We start from the raw sequence: 21590 nt of genomic DNA, 5'->3' as shown, positions 1-21590 counted from the left end.
CTATATTGAATAATTTGTACAAATAACAATTTAGTTGTATGAACAAAAAAATTTCAAGTAAAATTTCTTTGAGTAAATACAAATCATTTGAATTTGTCACTGTTAAATAACATTTATATGTGCAATATGTGCAATATATATTTATATGTCAATACAATATGAATACAATAAGTATTATTTGATGAAGGTACATAATAGAAAAGAACACCTATTATAAAGTGTGACCAAAAGTGTACTACAGTTTTGACTTTTCCTAGTAATTTATTTTTATTTTTTTATTATTTTTACTGATGCTTGTTTAAAATCTTAAAAGTGCTTGATTCGATTCTTATTTTGTTTGAGTAATTGTGATGTTACTTGCCCTTGGTTAGTTTCTAAAAGAATTAGTTTAGCCAACCAGAATAAAAGTCCAATGTCAGTCCCAATGAAAGTTTTCATTTTGGTGGTTTTAATTTGTTTTTCACATGTGGCCTTGTATTGCTCACTAGCAACTCACTGTAAGCCTCTAATTCATAGGCAGATATATTACTGGTCCATATGGCGTGGGAAACATCACTGGGTTGTAAATAGAGTTCATAAATACCATCACTTCCTAATAAAACACTGACTCCATAATCTACTTTCTCTGGCACTCGCTGAGCTGTCTAGCATTAGAGCAGAGCCTGATAAAACACAAGTACAGAGTAGTAAGAGCAATTCTGAGATAGATAGATAGATAGATAGATAGATAGATAGATAGATAGATAGATAGATAGATAGATAGATAGATAGATAGATAGATAGATAGATAGATAGATAGATAGTTGTCACAACCCATTCTTGCTTCTTACACTGAAACTGCCATCTGAATCACGCCATATGCAGAGCGCTAAACCCATATGTTGGAAATAATAGGAAGGAAGCTCCAGCAGGCAATCTATCGCTGCTGTCTACATACAGAAGGCATCCTCTCTCTGTTGCTATAGTAACAGTGACCACCACGGACACACAAACCAGGATTATACTGTGATATTCATCCACTTTGCTTGAAATGTGAGTGGTCACTGATAGATGCTGTGTAAAAGGGATGCGTTGTATTTAAAGCCCATCTAACATGGTCCTTTGAAGATGCTTTTATCCCCCACTTCATGCTAGTATTTTAAAGTGGATCCAATCTTCATACGAAAAGCCCAGATATCAAAGGTGTAGCATTTACATTGGCTCAGTGTGTGAGTCCATGTTCTCGGAAGGACAAATGTATTTATCATCCAAGCTGCTCTGCTTTAAGCTCTGACTGTTAAACACCCACTTAGCTTCTCTATTCATGCCTTCCGAGTGTATGAGTCAGAGGACGGGATTCAGTACAGTTGTTTGTTGGCACAAACACATTGAAATACAGATTTCCAGGGCACAGTTTTACAAACTGGCGTTTCGTGTAATGCTGCCATCGTAATGACATATTACTGTTATTATGAGAAACGAATTAACTATAAAATGCGGATGTGAATTGTTGAGCAACTGTAGATATTGACGTTCTCAGTTCTTTTGTGAAACAAATACCGTGACTATCAAAGTTCCCATCTAAGCAGTGATGGGATTACCTTGGAAAAACTAGGAAAAAGTTCATCTTGTATTTCTGGAGTAATTTATTTTGGGGGAGGGGGAGGGAGAGGAGGCGTGTTTCTTGCTTGTAAATGGATGTTTTACAGTAAGATGATAATGTGACATATGAAATGGAAAATTCAGAACAACAACGAGAAAACATTTAAGGGAAGCAGTTGGGAAAAAATTCTAGGAAATGCAGATGCCTGAAACCTTGACCTATGATTCTATTCTAAATGGTATTACTGTATATATATGGATATATATATATATATTCATATTTTCATATTTAGAAAATAACATGGTCAAAGCTAAATAATTAAAAAAGAATTGTCGGTTTAGCTTAAAAAAATTAAGTTACCTGGTTGCCTTAAAATTTTAAGTTCAATGAAATTAAAAATTCGAGTTAATACAATGAAGGCGATTTATTTAATCAACAGAAACTCAAAATATTATGTTATCTGAACCACATTAATTAGGCCTATCTAAGTTGATTTGACAAAAGAAAAAAATGTGATAAATCATGAAAATATTTTCATGAATATTTTTTACAGTGTGTAAAGACCCTTTTCTGCAATGAAAATGTTCATTGAATGTTAAAGGTTCACTTTAAAAAATCTTCGGTTATTTTTTGGGACATTTTTGGGGGTTATTTTGCCAGTGTTTGGGTAGTTTTTGTTTTACCCAGATCAGTGTTGCCAAGTCAGTTTCCCCGCCAAACACAAGCCATCTCCGGAGATTCAGCGTCGTTATGGTGGAAACAGCACAACAGAGACTGGTCGATTACTCTTTAATTTCTTCTAAATGTTAAATTTTTACTCCTAATATTTGTTAAATGAGCTTAAATGTAGGTAATATGTTTTAAAAACTATATAAAATATGTAAATAACTATACAAAAATAAAGGAATTATCATGCAAACTAGTGGTTGTGTGGAGTATTTAAAAAAAGTTTAGTAGAGGATTAGATCAGCGTTGCCAAGTCTGCGTTTTTCCCGCGGATTGGGCTACTTTTACTCTGTTGCCACAGGTTGTTTTTCATGTCCGCGGGTTGAATTGGCCCCAAATAACGTGATATTTAGCCCTTGAATGCGAATTTTACCAGGGAAGCCCTGCCAAAAATGGATTTTACCCCCCAGAATGCGATTTTTACCGTCGGACCCCCCTGAAATGCGATTGGGCTAGTTTTGGGAGGAGCAATTTGTTGTGAAAACCTGGCAACCCTGACCCAAATCCTGGGTCAGACATAACAACCCAAGGGTTGAGTTATTTATAGCGGGCTTTTTGCAACATCTTCAGGAGAGAGCAGCACAGCTCTGTCAAATTCATGCATGTCTAAAATACAGTGTTGTGTACATTTTGTTTTATCTAAAATTCGTTATTCTGTATATCGATCAATTTTATGCAAAGAAACATACAAGGGCGCGATGTGAGTCACCTAAACGAGCATCGCATATAGGTCTTTCCGCGTGATGCCTTGCATAAAATGTTATTATTTCATTCAAAAAGATACAAAATATAAATACTTAGGATGTTAAAATATGTTCTCAGAATTGTACACTGATTATTTATGGACGGGTTATGGAGCCACTCACAGCATTTTTTCGGCTACGACTCAGTTATCAGTTTCCCCGCCATACGCGAGCCAATTATTACTCTTTAATTTCTTCTAAATGTTACATTTGTACTCCTAATATTTGTTAAATGAGCTTAAATGTAGGTAATATGTTTTAAAAACTATATAAAATATGCTATACTACTATAAAATATGATCGAAAATAAAGGAATTATCATGCAAACTAGTGGTTGTGTGGAGTATTATAAAAAAGTTTGGAGGATTTAAGTTAATCTGTAAAAAAATAAGCTGTATTATAGTAAAAATGAATCAACCCATTATGCTAGGTTAAATAAACAGCCCAATTTTCTGGGTAAAATTAACCCAACATGTGTTCTGTGCTATATTTACCCAGCCCTTGAGCTGATGACAACCCAAATTGGGTTGTTTTTAACCCAGTGTTTTTTAGAGTGTTTCATGCAACCACAGATGCCAGTAAAGAACCTTTACTTTTATTTCTTTTCCATTTTACAGAAGGTTCTTCATAGTGGTGTAAAAAAAAGTTCTTTCGATTATTAAAATGTTCTTCACACTAAGAAAAAAGGGTTATTTTTTCTGTTCACTGAAATGTTCTTCTATGGCGTCGCAGCAAAAAAAAAACTTTTGGAACCTTTATTTTTAAGAGTGTAAGCTAAAACTGCATGTGAAATCACCCTAATTATTGTAGTGCCATTTTCAGTACAAACATGATAATGAGGCCACAGCAGGACAGACATACAAATGTGTGCTTAAAATCGAGAAGCTGAATGGCTGTAATCACGGGCACGCCATTATCTCAATATAAACACGAGGCGAACAACCAAAACAAATGAGCTTTGAGTGCTTTCCTATTCATCTGTTCCTCGCAGACAATCAGGATAAGCCCTCAGGAGCCCGATAAACGCGTCTACCTGTTCTGCTTTCGATAGTAGTGATTCAGCTTTCTAAAAAGAAAACACCAGCGGAGAGACAGTCGCTACATGTCTGCCTTTACAAACGCCCTCATTTATAGTAATATATTTGTACGGCACTAAGTGTGTGCAAATATACAGTAGGTGCGTGCGTGTGTCTCCCATCACGGTGGTGTGGACATGTAGATGCCTGTTTTCAAATGCTCCACAGGCCTGATATTGTTGAGATAATCTGCTGAAAACCGATCCTCTCCACACTATCGCCTGCAGAGGAACGTGTGGGCACATCAGCCCCCAACATCAGGAGTCTTGTCTGTCGCTACAGCAACAGCAAAAAGCCTCCCATTACCGCTACAGCAATCGCAAGAGTTTCTGCCAGACTGCGTTTCTAAACAAGCCGGAAAAATGTGCACAATGCCTTCTCTATCAGCGTCCATCTGCGCAAAAGAATGTTTACATGGAGGGTATGAAACAACAAGACTTGCCATGCGTTTGTGAAACTTAAAATACCAAAAAGAGGCTGAGGGTTTGAAAATGAAAATACAAAGCAAAAAAAACACATGGTGTCTATAGTGTACATCTTTTAATCACTCGACCGTGATGTAGTGTTCTTTGAGCTGTGTGAGAGTATTGAGGGAAGCCTGTCTCTTTAAGAGCCAGTCCTTAGGCAGGTTGGCTTGTTGAGTGGGGAGGTGGAACCTTGTCTGCTTCTAAACAAGCATTTCTATCAACAAAACGTGTCTCACTTGCGGCTGATCTCGTAGGGTGTGCATATATATACGAGACTGAATAGTGAAGTTGTGCTTTATTTTATTTTTTTCATGACTTCCTCAAGGTGTATGTATGATATGTGAGTCCTGTTTCATCAGCACCTGAGGTTTGCAACACTCTGCTGGAGGGGCCACCAACAGCTCAGGTGTGGAACATCTATTTGCGAGTAAGTGTGTTTATCTTTTTTTTGTCATTAAACAGAGTTGAATTGTTATGCAGCATTTAAAATGATGGCATTTTTGAAAGAGCTGGGTTATGCAGGATCTTTTGAACTCTATAACTTTTTATAAACGAATATCCTTGTGTTGTAATTTAAGGAGGTATTTCTGTAAAAGACTATACTCAGACTTCAAGAAATATGCTCTGGTTGAGCTCAGGCACTTTTTACACAATGGCAAGAAAGTGTTTGCGTTCACACATCATTGGAGATGGAAATGGTGTAGGAATTGGTTATAGCTTCACTGTTATTCTGAGGTTGATGCTGGTTAAAGGAACCACGTGTCTATTAAGTTTCCATGGCAGCTTCCTAGTAAATAATATGTTTTAAAGTATTTATGCACAGAAAATCACAAAAATCGAAAGAAAAAAAAAATAGATTTTGTATGTATTGGTGTAACTTTGTATGTATTTTGTGCTCCACACTGTAAAAAAAGAATTGTTGGTTTAACTTAAAATTTTGAGTTCATTAAAATTAAAAATTTGAGTTAATACAATGAAGGCGATTGGTTTAATCAACAGAAACTCAAAATATTATGTTATCTGAACCACATTAATTAATTTGATTGGACAAAAGAAATCATGTTGTGATAACAAATCATGAAAATGCTTTATTACAGTGCAGGGTACATCCAAATAACCTTTAATAAATCTGTCACTAATTCTTCATTGCTTAAAACTTTTTCAAAAAAGTGTGGTTCATACAGTACAGGCACAAAATCTGGAAGGGCACATATATATACCTCTCTACAATGTGCTTTATTAAAGGGTTAGTTCACCCAAAAATGAAAATAATGTCATTTATTACTCACCCTCATGTCGTTCTATACCCGTAAGACCTTGGTTCATCTTCAGAACACAAATTAAGATATTTTTGATTAAATCCGATGGCTCAGCGAGGCCTGCATAGACTGCATAGAAAGGTACTAAAAACATATTTAAATCAGTTCATGTGAGTTCAGTGGTTCTACCTTAATATTATAATGCGATGAGAATATTTTTTAACACCTTTTTATACATTTTAACATTTTACTTTTATACATTTTATACTTTTTAACATTTTATAACACTGCTTCTTGAAGCTTCGGAGCTTTACGAATCAAATCAGTGGATCGGAGCGCCAAAGTCACGTGATTTCAGCAGTTTGGTGGTTTGACACGTGATCTGAAAAGATTCATAGCGCTCTGAAGCAGTGTTTTGAAATCGGCCATCACTAGATATTGTTAAAAAGTCGTTTTTGTTTTTTTGCCACACAAAAAATATTCCCGTCGCTTTATAATATTAAGATTGAAACACTGTACTCACATGAACTGATTTAAATATGTTTTTAGTACCTTGAGAGATCTTGAGAGAGGAAATGTCATTGCTGGCTATGAAGGCCTCACGGAGCCATCGGATTTAGTAATAAATGACATTATTTTCATTTTTGGGTGAACTAACCCTTTAATGTACAGTATCTGAGAACCTCACATTTCTAAGTAGCATTCACTCTTTAAAATAACAGTTCCAAAGGTGTGTTTTCGCAGCGATGCCATAGATAAACCATTTTTGAACCTTTCAGTGAACACTTAAATAACCATTTTTTTCTAGGAGTAATGCACATTTTAATAATCTAAAGAACCCTTTCCTACTAAAAGAACCTTTTTCATGGATGTTAAAGTTTCTTCATTGAATCACAGATGGCACACAGAAAGAACATTTGTTTTTTAATAGTGTATAGTTTTCCTCCGGGTAAATGTGTGTGTGTTCCTAGGAGGAAAAGGCCTGTTGGATAGATCTGACACTAAATTCTGATTTGATGAGCCACAGTATAAAATCTTGTTAGATTCACACCTGTGAGCGCACAATCTTTATTAAACTAATTTATTATGTTGCTTGCCAACAGAAAACAGCCTACAGTTGAAGTACTTGGAAGAAGAATAGTTCATTCTGCTTATTATCGGTAATACATTTAAAGGGGTCCTATAATGCGCCTTTTACAAGATGTCTCTTGTGTCCCCAGAATGTGTCTGTGAAGTTTCAGCTCAAAATCCCTCACAGATCATTTATTATAGCTTGTCAAATTTGCCCCTATTTGGGTTTGAGCAAAAACACAGTTTTTGTGTGTGTCCCTTTAAATGCAAATGAGCTGCTGCTCCCGTCCCCCTTTCCAGAAGAGGGCGGAGCTTTAACAGCTCGCGCTTCGGGTGCTCAACAACAACAAAGCTGGAGAATCTCACGCAGCCAAAATGAGGATTGTCAGTAACGGTGTTCAGCCTTACATTGTTCAAACCGGAGTCGACACTGATGGAGAGACTCAGGAAGAAGTTACAACTTTTAGAATGAAACTGGACATTTCTTAGTGGATAAATTTATGTAGTTGCTGTGGAGTTGATTCAACTCATTGACTAGTATGTGTCGTCATGTTAATCTTTTGTGCAAATCCAGTGTTGAATTGACCCTCGTTTGTGAATCAGTCCAGTGTAAAATGACGGCATTGTAACAACACTCTACTACAACAACTCTTCCTCTTCTCTAAAGCAGCCCAACATGACCTCACCCCCTTTGTTGTGTGTTCTCGGGGGGAAGGTTTATGTAAATTTTAGGGTTAGTGATGTCACTAACCTGGGAAGAAGCTTGTTGTAGTCCCTACCAGCTGTTTGTTGTAGGCCTTAAACAGAGAATTCTTTAAAACAAAATATCTCTCTTTGCATTGAACTTTGAGCATTGTAACTTTGCAGATGTTGTTTATGCTTAAACAGCAACATTACACACTAACTAAAGTTAAAAAAGTGAAATCATAATTAATGACCCCTTTAAAGGTTGAGTTAGTTGACTCAAAATAAATTTCTGCAATTATTTACTCACCCCATGTCATTACAAACTTGTTGCTGTTATTATTTCCATCAAACACTAAAGGAGAAATTCTGAAGAATCTTTATGCAGTTTCTTTTTATTCAACGAACATTTATTGTGACTATGTCTGTCAAGCTCCAAAATGACACCATAAAACAGGCCAAAATTTAGACCAGATCAGACCCTACCTGCAGATCTCTAGTCTCATTCTCCACATATTCCCAATATGATGCCATTTACTTAAAATTTTATGTTGTGTTAGACTACGAAACACATGAAAACAAATTTTGGGATCAATGATGTCAAATTTGGCCGTTTTTGTAGTCTAAAATTTAAAAGCTGTGTTGGGGTGGAAGTGAATAATGTTCCTCACACAAATCTGTCATTTGACCTCAGAAGACTTGGAATATTACAAGTAGTATGGATTACTCTTTGTGATATTTGTTTTTATTATTATTACAGTTTTTGGAATGTTTGGAGCTTGACAAAGTGCCACTAAAAGATGAAGAAAGTCATGAGGATGAGTAAATAATGACAGATTTTACATATTTCTGTTGCTGCCATTTTAAAAACAGTTTTGCATTTTGCATCATGCTGCAGAAAACCAATTACCTTAATCATGGTATGCAAGGCCACATGTGGCTTATTGCTTTAATTATTAATCAGAAGGAGAAAACACCTTCTTATCTGACGAACACAGGGGTCACACCTCAGTTGTTGTCTGGTGCCTTTCTTTATTTAGTAGATGTTATTTTAGTAGATGTTAATGTTAATAACACATGCTGACAAAATATGTAAATACCAGCTTTGCCTTAAAAACATATTAAATATTCCTCAAAATTATTACATTTAAACACTAAATATGCAATTATACTATTATACTAAATAATACAAATGCGCTTTATGCATTTAACCTCACTTTATTTAACAGCGTCATTGTTGCTGACTTTGGTGATCAAATACCTACAAATTACATCCTTGTACCATTTTTGTTGCCGCAATTCAGATGCTGAACATCTGAATGTTAAAATATGTTCTTATTACGAGGACATAATAATTTGTCTTGCTTTTTCACATCGTGTTCAGTGTGAAAGGGCCTTCAGTTGTAGGCTACATCTAAATCTATATCATTTATAATAAATTGCACTGGATGATTCATTACATTTTGATAATTTGTGAAAGATGGACCACAAAATTGATGACAACGTCCCTGGATAATGGCCAATGTGTCAAATGGCATAAAAGGCTTCTGACTGTATTTTTCACATCTGATGTGACACATATTAATTAAACACCGCTGGAAATAGCACCTTCCACAATCACAGAGTGAGCTGCTCAGGAAATAAAGTCATGTTCAAATATAGCTTGCTTGCTTTCACTGCCAGGTGTGTGCACATGAGACCGGCCAGAAAGCATAAGCGATAATTGACATGGAATCCCCAGCATCAAGGACTATGGATGGAGGCTTCCTATTGTGACATGCTAGAGAGCCTCCTATCATGGAAACTGGCCTATTCTGAGCTTTCACTTTCAAAGCATTTCCCAAATTCATTCCCATTAGTGGTTGTGAGAGCACTCCATTAGTTTACAATGGGAAGCAACAAAAACTGTGCAGAGAGACGGATGAAGCAGTTAGTTGCACCATCTACAAATGGAGAAAATGGAGAAGAATCCAGCCACGGCTATTGGCTTTCTAAGAGCTTAAGTGACACTTAAAGTGAAACATACCCAATTTTTAATCCACTTTGTATGCTTACAATGTTGGTAGTATATGTAAATGAACAAAGTTTGCTCTTTCTCTGTGTTACCTGGACTGAGAAATTCAAAACAAATCATTCAGCGGCCTTTTGACAGCTCCAGAGCCTAAAACTAATAGGCCTACCAAAGGCCGGTGACTTAAGAAAATGTACCAGCCATAAATGTTTTTTACCAGCCATGAAACATACATTAATACTTATTAAAGTTACAAAAGTTATTCAGTCGAGAGCAATTAGTGATTGTTCTTAGTCTTTTGTTGTTTTACATTAAAAACACAGACAGCAGCAGGTATATTAGGCTGCTGTCACTTTAAGAGCGAATGCACTGATCCAATATACTGATACACGTGCGTTTTCTTTCTCAACTGTTTACGTTCAGTTAAGACATACCTGACTATGTTTACAAGGATACTGGCAAAGACAGGCATTCTGACATAATTTTGTTTGAATATGTCTTTTTAAGCCCAAGAAGATGTGAAAGGGAGCTCAATTCAGTATTTGCAAGCTGTCTGCGACGTGGATTTCAAAGTGCAAACTTCGGATGTTTGCACACAGAAAACGTCCACACAGTGCACAAGTAACAAATTGAGTTCCCTTTCACGTCTTCTTGAGTTTAAATATTTGAATTGGCAAAGCTTAAAATTTTGTGACGAACATGCAACACTGATCCCTTTCAACTGTCCCGAGTGTCATTCACGTTTGTTCACGTTTATGTTCTCACAATTTTGCATGGTTAGAATTAAAAAAAAAAAAATTACCAGCCAACTAGCGATTGACACTGTTTCATATACAAACCAAAACACAGATTTTTACTCGCATTTGGCACTTGGCAAGTGTTAATTTTAGGCCCTGCTTCCACATGTTTGTATACGAGCCCACTGACAGTGGGATCGACAGAGGGTTATTAACAGAACAATTATTGTTCAGGTACATTTATCGCTGAAAATAGTCTCATACTGTGTCTACTCTTTAAACAGCATTATGGTAAAAATGGAACAATATGGCAACAGCTGTCTTACCTGTATGTGACAGTGTTTTGTGTTGAAGGCTGGGCAGAACTGAAGGAATGGGATTTTTTCAGTTTTTCCACTACGTTTGGCCTAAAACACAGAGACATTCTCTCTGGATTTATGATTTTTTTACTCTTTGAATTCTTGTACCCGGGAACAATACAAGTCGACACTATAATGACTAAAAGTTTGCTAAGAAGTATTTCCTACTAAAGCAAGTGCTATTTGACTCTGGTAAGCGTATTCAGAGCAGACTGGTGGGAATGGCCTTGGACAGCAACAAGCCCAGTGCATTATGGGAGGTACAGTATGCCCAGTGCATTATAGGTGTTGAACTAACCCTTTAATATTCAGTAATATTATCAATTTGACTGCAATGACACCACCAGATGAGAACAAAACTTGAACTGAATTGAGCAATATTGACAGTTATTGAACTGATTTGAATCAACATTGAACTGACTCAGGTTAAATAATGACACTATTGTCTATATTTGAATTGAACTAGTTTCATAATTCATTAAACTTTACACAATTATTGAACTGAATTGAGCTGAATAATGACACTGTATTGACTTATTTAGAGCTTTTACAGCAGATTTAGAATTTTTCTCATATTTGATGGTTTGCATCATTGATTCTGTTATTTCCGTTTATTACTGTGAAGCTGCTTTGAAACAATCTGTGTAAAGCGCTATAGAAATAAAGGTGACTTGACTTTACTTAAGAGCTGTAAAGGACATCATGCTGTTTCGCAGAGTTTTGAAAACAATAACGTAATATAGATGAGTGGGAACTGAACCCACTGAGGTTGTTTGCAAATCAGATATTACGAAACTGATCTCAATAATACATTACATGCTTGTTAATCTTAAACAGCACTGCTTAAGGAGGTGTGGAACATAGTGTAGGCCCAAGAGCAACAAATAGATGCAACATAGCGCTTTCTGTCAGCGCTCGTCTCAGCGAAGTTGTGTGTAAATAGACAAAGGAGTGGTGTGGTATTGTTGTAAATGTCCACTATAAAAGATTCACAATGTGGTTTTAATAATTAAGTATTAAGATGAATTATTTAGGGTGTCTGTTAGCTGGTCCATGGTCAGGTGTTGCTCTGATGTTTGGAGAGTGAAAGCGCTCTGAGCTCTTCATTCTGGGCTGTTGGGCCTCATGTTTTTGGTTTTGGGTGTTAAAGTTGGCCAACACCCAAGCATCCCTTGTTTTTAGTGCTTCATCTCTTTCTTTTTATATTTAGTAGGTATATATTCATAATATACAGGTGCTGGTCATATAATTAGAATAGCATCAAAAAGTTGATTTATTTCACTAATTCCATACAAAAAGTTAAACTTGTTTATTATATTCATTCATTACACACAGACTGGTATATTTCAAATGTTTATTTCTTTTAATTTTGATGATTATAACTAACAACTAAGGAAAATCCCAAATTCAGTATCTCAGAAAATTAGAATATTGTGAAAAGGTTCAATATTGAAGACATCTGGTGCCACACTCTAATCAGCTAATTAACTCAAAACATCTGCAAAGGCCTTTAAATGGTCTCTCAGTCTAGTTCTGTAGGCTACACAATCATGGGGAAGACTGCTGACTTGACAGTTGTCCAAAAGACGACCACTGACACCTTGCACAAGGAAGGCAAGACACAAAAGCTCATTGCAAAAGAGGCTGGCTGTTCACAGAGCTCTGTGTCCAAGCACATTAATAGAGAGGCGAAGGGAAGGAAAAGATGTGGTAGAAAAAAAGTGTACAAGCAATAGGGATAACCGCACCCTGGAGAGGATTGTGAAACAAAACCCATTCAAAAATGTGGGGGAGATGGACTGCAGCTGGAGTCAGTGCTTCAAGAACCACTACGCACAGACGTATGCAAGACATGGGTTTCAGCTGTCGCATTCCTTGTGTCAAGCCACTCTTGAAAAACAGACAGCGTCAGAAGCGTCTCGCCTGGGCTAAAGACAAAAAGGACAGGACTGCTGCTGAGTGGTCCAAAGATATGTTCTCTGATGAAAGTAAATTTTGCATTTCCTTTGGAAATCAGGGTCCCAGAGTCTGGAGGAAGAGAGGAAAGGCACACAATCCACGTTGCTTGAGGTCCAGTGTAAAGTTTCCACAGTCAGTGATGGTTTGGGGTGCCATGTCATCTGCTGGTGTTGGTCCACTGTGTTTTCTGAGGTCCAAGGTCAACACAGCCGTATACCAGGAAGTTTTAGAGCACTTCATGCTTCCTGCTGCTGACCAACTTTATGGAGATGCAGATTTCATTTTCCAACAGGACTTGGCACCTGCACACAGTGCCAAAGCTACCAGTACCTGGTTTAAGGACCATGTTATCCCTGTTCTTAATTGGCCAGCAAACTCGCCTGACCTTAACCCCATAGAAAATCTATGGGGTATTGTGAAGAGGAAGATGCGATATGCCAGACCCAACAATGCAGAAGAGCTGAAGGCCACTATCAGAGCAACCTGTGCTCTCATAACACCTGAGCAGTGCCACAGACTGATCGACTCCATGCCACGCCGCATTGCTGCAGTAATTCAGGCAAAAGGAGCCCCAACTAAGTATTGAGTGTTGTACATGCTCATACTTTTCATGTTCATACTTTTCAGTTGGCCAAGATTTCTAAAAATCCTTTCTTTGTATTGGTCTTAAGTAATATTCAAATTTTCTGAGATACTGAATTTGGGATTTTCCTTAGTTGTCAGATATAATCATCAAAATTAAAAGAAATAAACATTTGAAATATATCAGTCTGTGTGTAATGAATGAATATACAAGTTTCACTTTTTGAATGGAATTAGTGAAATAAATCAACTTTTTGATGATATTCTAATTATATGACCAGCACCTGTACTGTATGTACAGCAAAGTTAGTTATTAAATGAATGCATGCTAATTTCATGAATGTTAATGTGCTGATTCTCATCGTTTCAGATTGCCCTGCACCATGAAACTCACTGTAGTTCTTCTGCTCTCTGTCTGCTGTGTGCTATTTAAACACAACTGTGAAGCTCAAGGTAAATATATTTATTCCACCCCCAAAATACATTACACACAATGTCATTTTACTGTATATCCTTGTTTCCTTTAAATTTCAGCATGATTGTTAACAACTATTTTGCTGTCATTGAACTGTAATATGTATGCTATAGATATTGAAATCAGCAATGGCCACAATGTAGCTTGTTTGCCAAGTTAAAGTCAATTTTATTTATAAAGTGTGTTTCACAATACACAATGTTTGAAATTAGCTTTATAGAAAATCCTAATGTTAATGTTTATAATATCTTAATATATATATTTTTGCCTTACAGTCACATTTAGCAGACTAACTTTATGCATTTAGCTGGGTGATAATATAATTTAAGTTGTGCGACAATAAAAACAATCAAGCAGTTGAGATTTGTTATATGTACAATATTTTATAGTGGAATTATACATCCACTATATATAATATAATAATTCTTTAAAATATCACATATCTTTAGTATATACAAAAAGGAAAGTGGTTATATGACACTGGCAAAATATATGACAAGTTAAGACTAAAGCACACATCCAGCACAAGCAATTACAAAATATAATGTCAGAGCAAGTTAATTATGCATTTTTCCAAATGCAAATAAAAAATTGGCCATATAGGCTGTTCATTTCCTCAGTCAGTTCCTGCCAACTGTGCTGCAACAGGATCCTGTCGAGTAGATTACATAAAACTCAGTGTCAGAGGCCTTTGATGGTTCCTCTGTGGCCGATCCGTCTCTTGAGTATTCAGCTGTGAAATTCCAGTCTGGTTAGAGAATGTGACAAATCTGTGTCTCAGTTGTTGGGCACAAGATTTTGTGTCACACGCGTGTCGGGGTCAAAGGGCAATGCCCAGAGTCCTTCCTCTATGAGTCTAACCGAGCCAGAGTCAGTTGTACCCATTGGCCTGCAGTTGAAGATGGGGGAAAACCTGATCTGTTCATGTCTGCAAAGACGGATTACAGAACAGGCCAATGGGGCCAATGGGACCCCGGAGCCTCTGACTGTCAGGGGCTTCCAGTGAGGCTCAAACCTGGAAACAAGCCACTGCAATGCAAAACTGATACAGACAGACGGAAAAGCGCTTGAATGTGTGCCAGTGACTATTGCCATGACGTGAAATAAGAAATGGGAAATCATATCAGTTCCTGGAACCTGCTCAACAATATCAGTGCCTGCTGAACATTTTATAGCAGCTTTGATGTTTTATATTATGGGACCGTGGTTTTAAAGGGATAGTTCACCCATAAATGAAAATGATCATCACTTACTCACCCTCAAGTTGCTCCAAAAGAAAATATTTGAAGAATGTTGGTAATCAAACAGTTGACAGTAGCCATTGACTTCCATAGTAGGAAAAAAAAAAAAAAAAAACTATGGAAGTCAATGGCTACTGTCAACTGTTTGATTACCAACACTGAGGGTGAGTAAATGATGACAGAATTTTCTATCAATTTTTTGGAAACCCTAAACTTGGTTATTATCATTAGTGAAAAATCTATTAAAGGGGTGGTTCACCGAGCATGTGGGTAAACAACATAAAAGCCGTAATGAAACAATGCTGTACACAGATAACAAAAACGGCAACAAACACCAACAGAAGTTGGCTGGTGTGATTACATAGAAGTTTGTTGGTGTTTTTTGGCGTTTGTTGGAGAAGTATGAAATAGAATTTAGCTAACTGGCTAGTGAAGCCAAACCGCGTTGGTCTTTGTTTACGTCCCAGAAACTATATAACTTTATAAAAAAATAAAACATACTTACAGGTTGGGGCCCATAAACTTAAGCTTCTGCTTTTAAAGTGGGAACTGCTCCATCTTTCAGTAATAGCCTTTGTGCAAATCCAGCATTGAACTCGTGTAAATACTGGAATCTGTCTTCCATAAAATGTGCAGCACAGACAGCTAAATTAGCATTATAATCGTCAGGAACAGAATTAAACAAATTTTAAACATTGTTCCCGAAGTCCAGTGTCCTTATGAAGACAACTTGTATGGCCTCGCCCACTTTGTTGCGTGCTCCCGTGGGCAGTGTCTATGTTAACTGCAGGGTTTATGAGGTCACCAACCCGGGAAGAAGCTTGTTGTAGTCCAAACCGGTCGTTTTTGTAGCCATTAAACTGCCATAACTTTAAAAGACAATATCTCTGTTTGAGATATTTGAACTTTCAGCGCCATAACTTTGCAAATGTTGTTTATGCACAAGCAGCAACATTACACACTAACTAAAGTTAAAAAAGTGAAATTGCAATGAACCACCCCTTTAAAATATTTTTGCTATTTGAAATACAGCTGAAATAACATAAAATATGAATATTAGATGAAAAACATAACAATGAGAAATGTTGCCTTGGCAACTAACAACAAACAAAAACTACACTCTAAAAAATGCTGGGTTAAAAACAACCCAAGTTGGGTTAAAACTGGACAAACAACAACACTGGACTTCCAGATTTGGAATGACATTAAACTGAGAAAATGATGACAGCATTTTCTAACTATTTTCTATTCTAAACTATTCCTTTTAAGTGCATAGCACTAGCAGAGAATTCACCGAGAATGACTTTAGCCCAGCATTTATTATTTCTTCAAAATCAGATAACCAGACGCAAACATGGTTACTGGACATTACACCTCACAACAAAAACGTGCCTGTGGCAACATTTCTGCAAAATTATACTATGTTGCTTCTTGCACGTTTCGTGGCGGCCAGGTTAATCTCGTTTGAAAATAACCTACCACCTACACTAAACCCAACCATAAATCTAACTGTTAACACAAGCAAATGTTAGATAAAAATGCATTTTCTGAAGCAACCATGACATTGTTTCTTGCTTCTTTGAGCACCTGTACCAGGTGAGCTACCGAACAAACTTTACTAAATCAGAAAAGCCAAACATTTGGAGCTGATTATGTGATGCAAAACTTCAAAAGGTATTAGTTTACAAATTATGCAATACGCACAAAAACAAGTCTTTATTAATCAATCATCTGCCATTATTTTCACACAAATTATTACACATAATTTGTGTGAAGACAAATAAAAGTTGTCTTGTGTTTTACTGCCAATAGTGTTAATGACAGTTTTTTCTTTTTTGCAGTTTTTTTCTTCTTCTTTTTAGCTAGAAACTGCAATGAATTGTATGTATTAGGCACGTTTTTCCAATGAGCCTGACACCAACCCACGCTGGTGCTCCAGAGCCTCACTGGATCATAATCCGTCCTCGCTTGTCTGTCCTGGCAAAATGTTTTTCTAGCAGTGCAAACGGCTGAGTGGATACTGAGGCTGAATGATCCTTGGGTTCACATGGATCTAGTTACCTATTTCTCAGCTCCGTCCGGCCAGCCTTCTATTTCACTCCACCTGCTCCCCAATAAGATCTTAGACACACATGCGTACACTTGGCCCATCTGGGGTTTAAAACCAAAGGGAAACCCATACCTGCATGTTTCACTGGCACCAAGGCGCTGAGCATAGCCACAGGGGTTCTGGAGAGGTATATAGGGTTTCATGGTAGGAATAAATTTAGATCTCTCTGGTTTTCACATGCAGCAAGCCCACTCACTGTGGTGTCTTTTTGAGGACCCCCATGAGGTGAGCCACAGAGACCAGAGGATGGAGACAGTCACAACACCTGTCGCTCTCCGATCATAAAGCACTCAACCCCAGGAAGCGCAGCCATTGTTAACAACTGAAATGATCACTATGGCCCATTGGCAGATCATACATCCTTCTTTAGTATGAATCAATCAACAGTGAATCAGAACAAGACAGATCAAATCAGCAGGTGTCTGATGAAACCTGTCAAGAACATGTCCAGGTCATATTTCACCCCAATATTTAGATTAAAATTGTTTTTGCATTGTGATATTATTTTCATGACAGTTAAGCAGTTAGATTGAATTAGATTGACTTTTTACTGTATACTTTAGAATACTCTATTGATTTTGGGGTAAATTTCACCTCTTTTTTTTCCCCTAACCATTACAGAAGAAGCAAAACAAAGGAACCGTATAATTCAGCTGATCTTAATTACTCTAATAAAATTAAAAGTATTATGCATTAATTTCTTATGCAAAACGCAAATCTTGACCTAATGTCAATGGTGAAAACCCAAAAGATCCACACGTCTAAAAAGGTCTTGTAAGTAGAACTAAATTATTGATTTTTTGGTTTTGGTTCTGCACTTGTACCTATCTGATATGTGTGTCTCTGTCTTTTCTTTCTTTTTTTTGGATAGTTGTTAAAATTCACTAAATCAATTTACTAAAATGTGTCAGATTTTCCAATAAGAGAGGATATTTTAGGAGATGGTGTTTGTTTATCAGTTTTCTTAGCTGTACAGCTGCACATATAATGCGTGTGCGACAGTGATGCAGCATCTTGTCACACTGCACCACTACTCAATGGAGAAAAATTATAAAACAGATGAGCTGCTGTCACAATTCTGAATAATGTAATAAAGTTGGTAGCATGGCTTCTTTCAGAACTCCTGGAGTTTGTACAAGAGAAGGTTATCTGCACCACATCTGTCTGTCAGCACTCGAGATCATCTGATCTCTGTTTGCTGTCACACCAGCACTCGTTCTCTCTTTAAAACTCTTTAGTGTTTACTGTGTATGACGTATTCAGTATTCACTGTCCATCCTGGATTCAAACAACTCCCCAGTCCTTGTCATCCTTTGCATGTTTTGAACGTACTATCCAGCTAACAAATATATGTTCTATATTCATTGTGGGACCAGTGATTTGCAATGTTTCTAAAACATTAAAATGTCAATTTTTCTTGTCATAATTGGAATATTATTTAAAAAGGTTATGATAATGTTTGTACAACATTCTCCTAACCTTACTTGTCAATATTTTTTTGAACGTTTTTTTGGAATATTCCAAGAAGGTTAATGTTAAAATAACATCATAAAGATGTTCCAAGAACATGAGAACGCATATTAGTTATTAATAATGTTATTAGAATGTGTTTTATCTTAACATTTACATAAACTTTACATAATATTATTGAAAGTTGTGGGAATGTTCCCTGTTAACTGGGTAGTAAATGCAGAGAGCAAATGCACAACATACAGGAAGGAAAGAAAAAAGAAAATTACTTTAAATGTTAATACTGAACTATGCACAGCAAACGTTCCACTTCTCATGTTGCATATGTTGCGTATCTCCCATTTCTAAGCTTACCGCTCCTCACTTGGTCCCTTGCTCACTAGTGAGAGAAATTGTCTTAGGGTTACATACGTATCGGCACATCTGTTACTGACACTATGGGGACACGTCCTCGTGGAATCCAGTGTCTGAGGCAAGTGTAACTTCACACCAATATCATTGGTCGACACAGTACGATGACGTCACACGGAGCCCCCGAGCTTATAAATACGCAAACACCTCATCAGATTCATTTTGTCTGAAGGAAGACACACAAACATGTCTGAAGCATGGCATCGCAGCACAGCGTCTCGTTCCCCTTCTCAGGAAACCGGGTTACTTATGTAACCCTAAGACGTTCCCTTTCGAGAGGGCTCTACGGCGCGTCACTTACTGACACTATGAGGACGTTAATACCCACTATGCCATGCTGATCAATGTCTGGTTGTGTGCTGAAAAAGTTCTTACACAAGCACAATCCTGTTGTTTTCCTGGCCAATGAATGGCTCAACAGGCTCTGACCCAGAGCACACGTGCATCAGCAACCAAGCAGGCATATCCCGTAACATCACGTTGCTGCTCGCAACTAGCTCGGTGCTACAGGTGTTAAATAAAATTCCAGTCTCCATGTTCAACCGTTTCTGAAACAGGGACTCCTACACTAGATCTGCCTGAGCCTAGCCACCGGACAGCCCGAAGCCCCTAAGAACAGAGAAAACAGGGGATTTTCCATAGCACCACATCCACCAGCCTATTTTATTTATTTCTCCAGACAAGATGAAATATGCTGCCAGCAACTCTGCATATGATTTCCAGACCTAAGCACAAGAGAGCAGTGTACCGAAGGGAGCATGCAGAGGGAGAATTCCCAATTTCCAGACTAGTGATCTGGGGAGGCAACAGAGAATGGGTCTCCATTCTTACCGCGATCCAATCATTGCAACTGTCAAGCCCTGCTCCAACCTTCGAGTAGTCTGTTAGGATTGGGCCAATCTGTACACAAGGAGCATAATCCTGCTTCACTACCCAGATTGATAACTGGGGAGGATGAGTCCCACTCAATCTTAACCACCAAGCTTCAATTTATGCCAGCCCCTGCCAGGGAGCTCCACACTACTTCAATTCCCAGTCGATGAACTGGGGAGGGCAACAGATTATCTGTCAAGCACAACCTAAGGTGGATGTCTCTATCTTTGGTTAATGACCCCACCAAAGAGGATGGGGAAGGTGAGATAAGAAACTGGGCCACCACGGAGCTACACCCTACTTCAACACCCAGTTATGAAATGGGGAAGGTGACAGATTCCATCTGTCATACTTAATCCAGGGAGGATTAGGCCCTGGATGGAATTGGAAGAAATTGGGTCGCCAGGGAGCACAATTATATCTCGACTCCTAGAATAAATCTAGACAGGGCAACAACTTTTGATTTATTTATTTTTATATATATATATATATATATATATATATATATATATATATATATATATATATATATACACATCTGCTTAGCTCAACCTCGCAGCCAACTTTGGGAGTGCAGCCTTGCTTAAAACCCTCAGTCACAAAACTAGGGAAGGCGACAAATGGAAATAATTTTCAGTTCACCCAGGTTCCATCTGTCAGCTCTACCATTTCCTATTCAACCAAAGGACATAATCATTCTTTCCTGCCAAGCTCTACCTTACAGATCTAAAAAGAAGCATAGCTTTCTTCAACATCCATTCTGAAGAAGGCGACAGATTAGGGAGTTGCTTGCTTCACGACTCAACCACCTCAACCTTCATCCGTACAGCTCTACTTTTTTTTTTTTTTTTTACTTTTATTCTACCCATTGGGAAGGGAGCATAAGCCCTAACATAGCCCCTATACCACGAAATAGGAGGAGGGCAACAGGTGACAAAATCTATTTGACAATATCAACTGACAGTTCCACTCACTGGATATCTGTCGGAGAGCACAGCCCTGCCTATATCTTTTTACAATACAATGGGTGAGGGCGAGAGACTCCTCAGGCCTAATAAAGCAGTCTATTTCTTTTTACTCTGCTTTGATACCTGATGAAGGGCTAACATGGTGGAAAAATGGGCCAAACCGCAGTCTGGACCACATCAACATGCCTTGTCTATAATAAAGACCTAATAAAGACTGGAGAGGAAAGGCCTTGAGTGTCAAGCTTAACCCAACAAATATTCATGAGGAGCATATCCCTTCTTAGAATGGATCGATTGAACTGGCTGCTGACTGAACGGGCCTGCCTGTTTAATGGCTCGGAAGGCCAGATCTTTGTCCCTCATTCTGGGCAAGGTCTTTAAGTAGGCCTGCAGCACCACCATCGTTTGCAGGGCACCACCAGATTGACCTGCCGCAGCATATGACCAGCCTAGATGTTGTCAGGCACAGTTTGGATGGCAAAACGGGAGCCTTCAATGACGAAGATGTCATAAGCTCTCATAGCTCATCATAACTGAGGCTTTTATATGAGGGCAGTGTGTCAGACTTGGCTGTTATTTCTGACACTGATTCAATTTCTAGTTCCACTGAACCAGAAGCAAGCAAACTGCCCTCTTCCAACCGGGAAGAAGCCGCTACGTGGGCTTCCAGGCCAGCGAGAGCTGCGGAGCTAGCCGGAGAAGCGAGGGAGAGCATTTCAAGCTCCTCAGCTAGCTCCACCTTTTTCTAAAAATCATTCGTTTTTGAGGATTGAATTTGATTCAAAA

At 37.8% G+C, this 21590-nt stretch overlaps 1 protein-coding gene across 2 annotated transcripts in view; it reads left to right on the top strand.

Moving 5' to 3' along the window:
• dlk2 (delta-like 2 homolog (Drosophila)) overlaps positions 1-21590 on the top strand; it is a 41287-nt gene that overhangs the window by 8702 nt on the left and 10995 nt on the right. Inside the window, exons 1-2 of one of the 2 annotated variants that reach the window (XM_048205545.1) lie at positions 4508-5021; positions 13627-13709. In XM_048205545.1, the coding sequence (XP_048061502.1) occupies positions 13640-13709 (70 nt within the window). In that variant the 5' untranslated portion in view covers positions 4508-5021; positions 13627-13639. Of the gene's footprint in view, positions 1-4507; positions 5022-13626; positions 13710-21590 lie in introns of those variants that run through there. The other variant, XM_048205546.1, reaches the window with a different exon arrangement.

This window comes from Megalobrama amblycephala, linkage group LG10, assembly GCF_018812025.1.
Source record: "Megalobrama amblycephala isolate DHTTF-2021 linkage group LG10, ASM1881202v1, whole genome shotgun sequence".
NCBI classification, from domain to species: Eukaryota; Metazoa; Chordata; class Actinopteri; order Cypriniformes; family Xenocyprididae; genus Megalobrama; species Megalobrama amblycephala.
The sequence above is the reverse complement of the archived record's forward strand: the minus strand, read 5'-3'. Positions and strand labels throughout refer to the sequence as shown.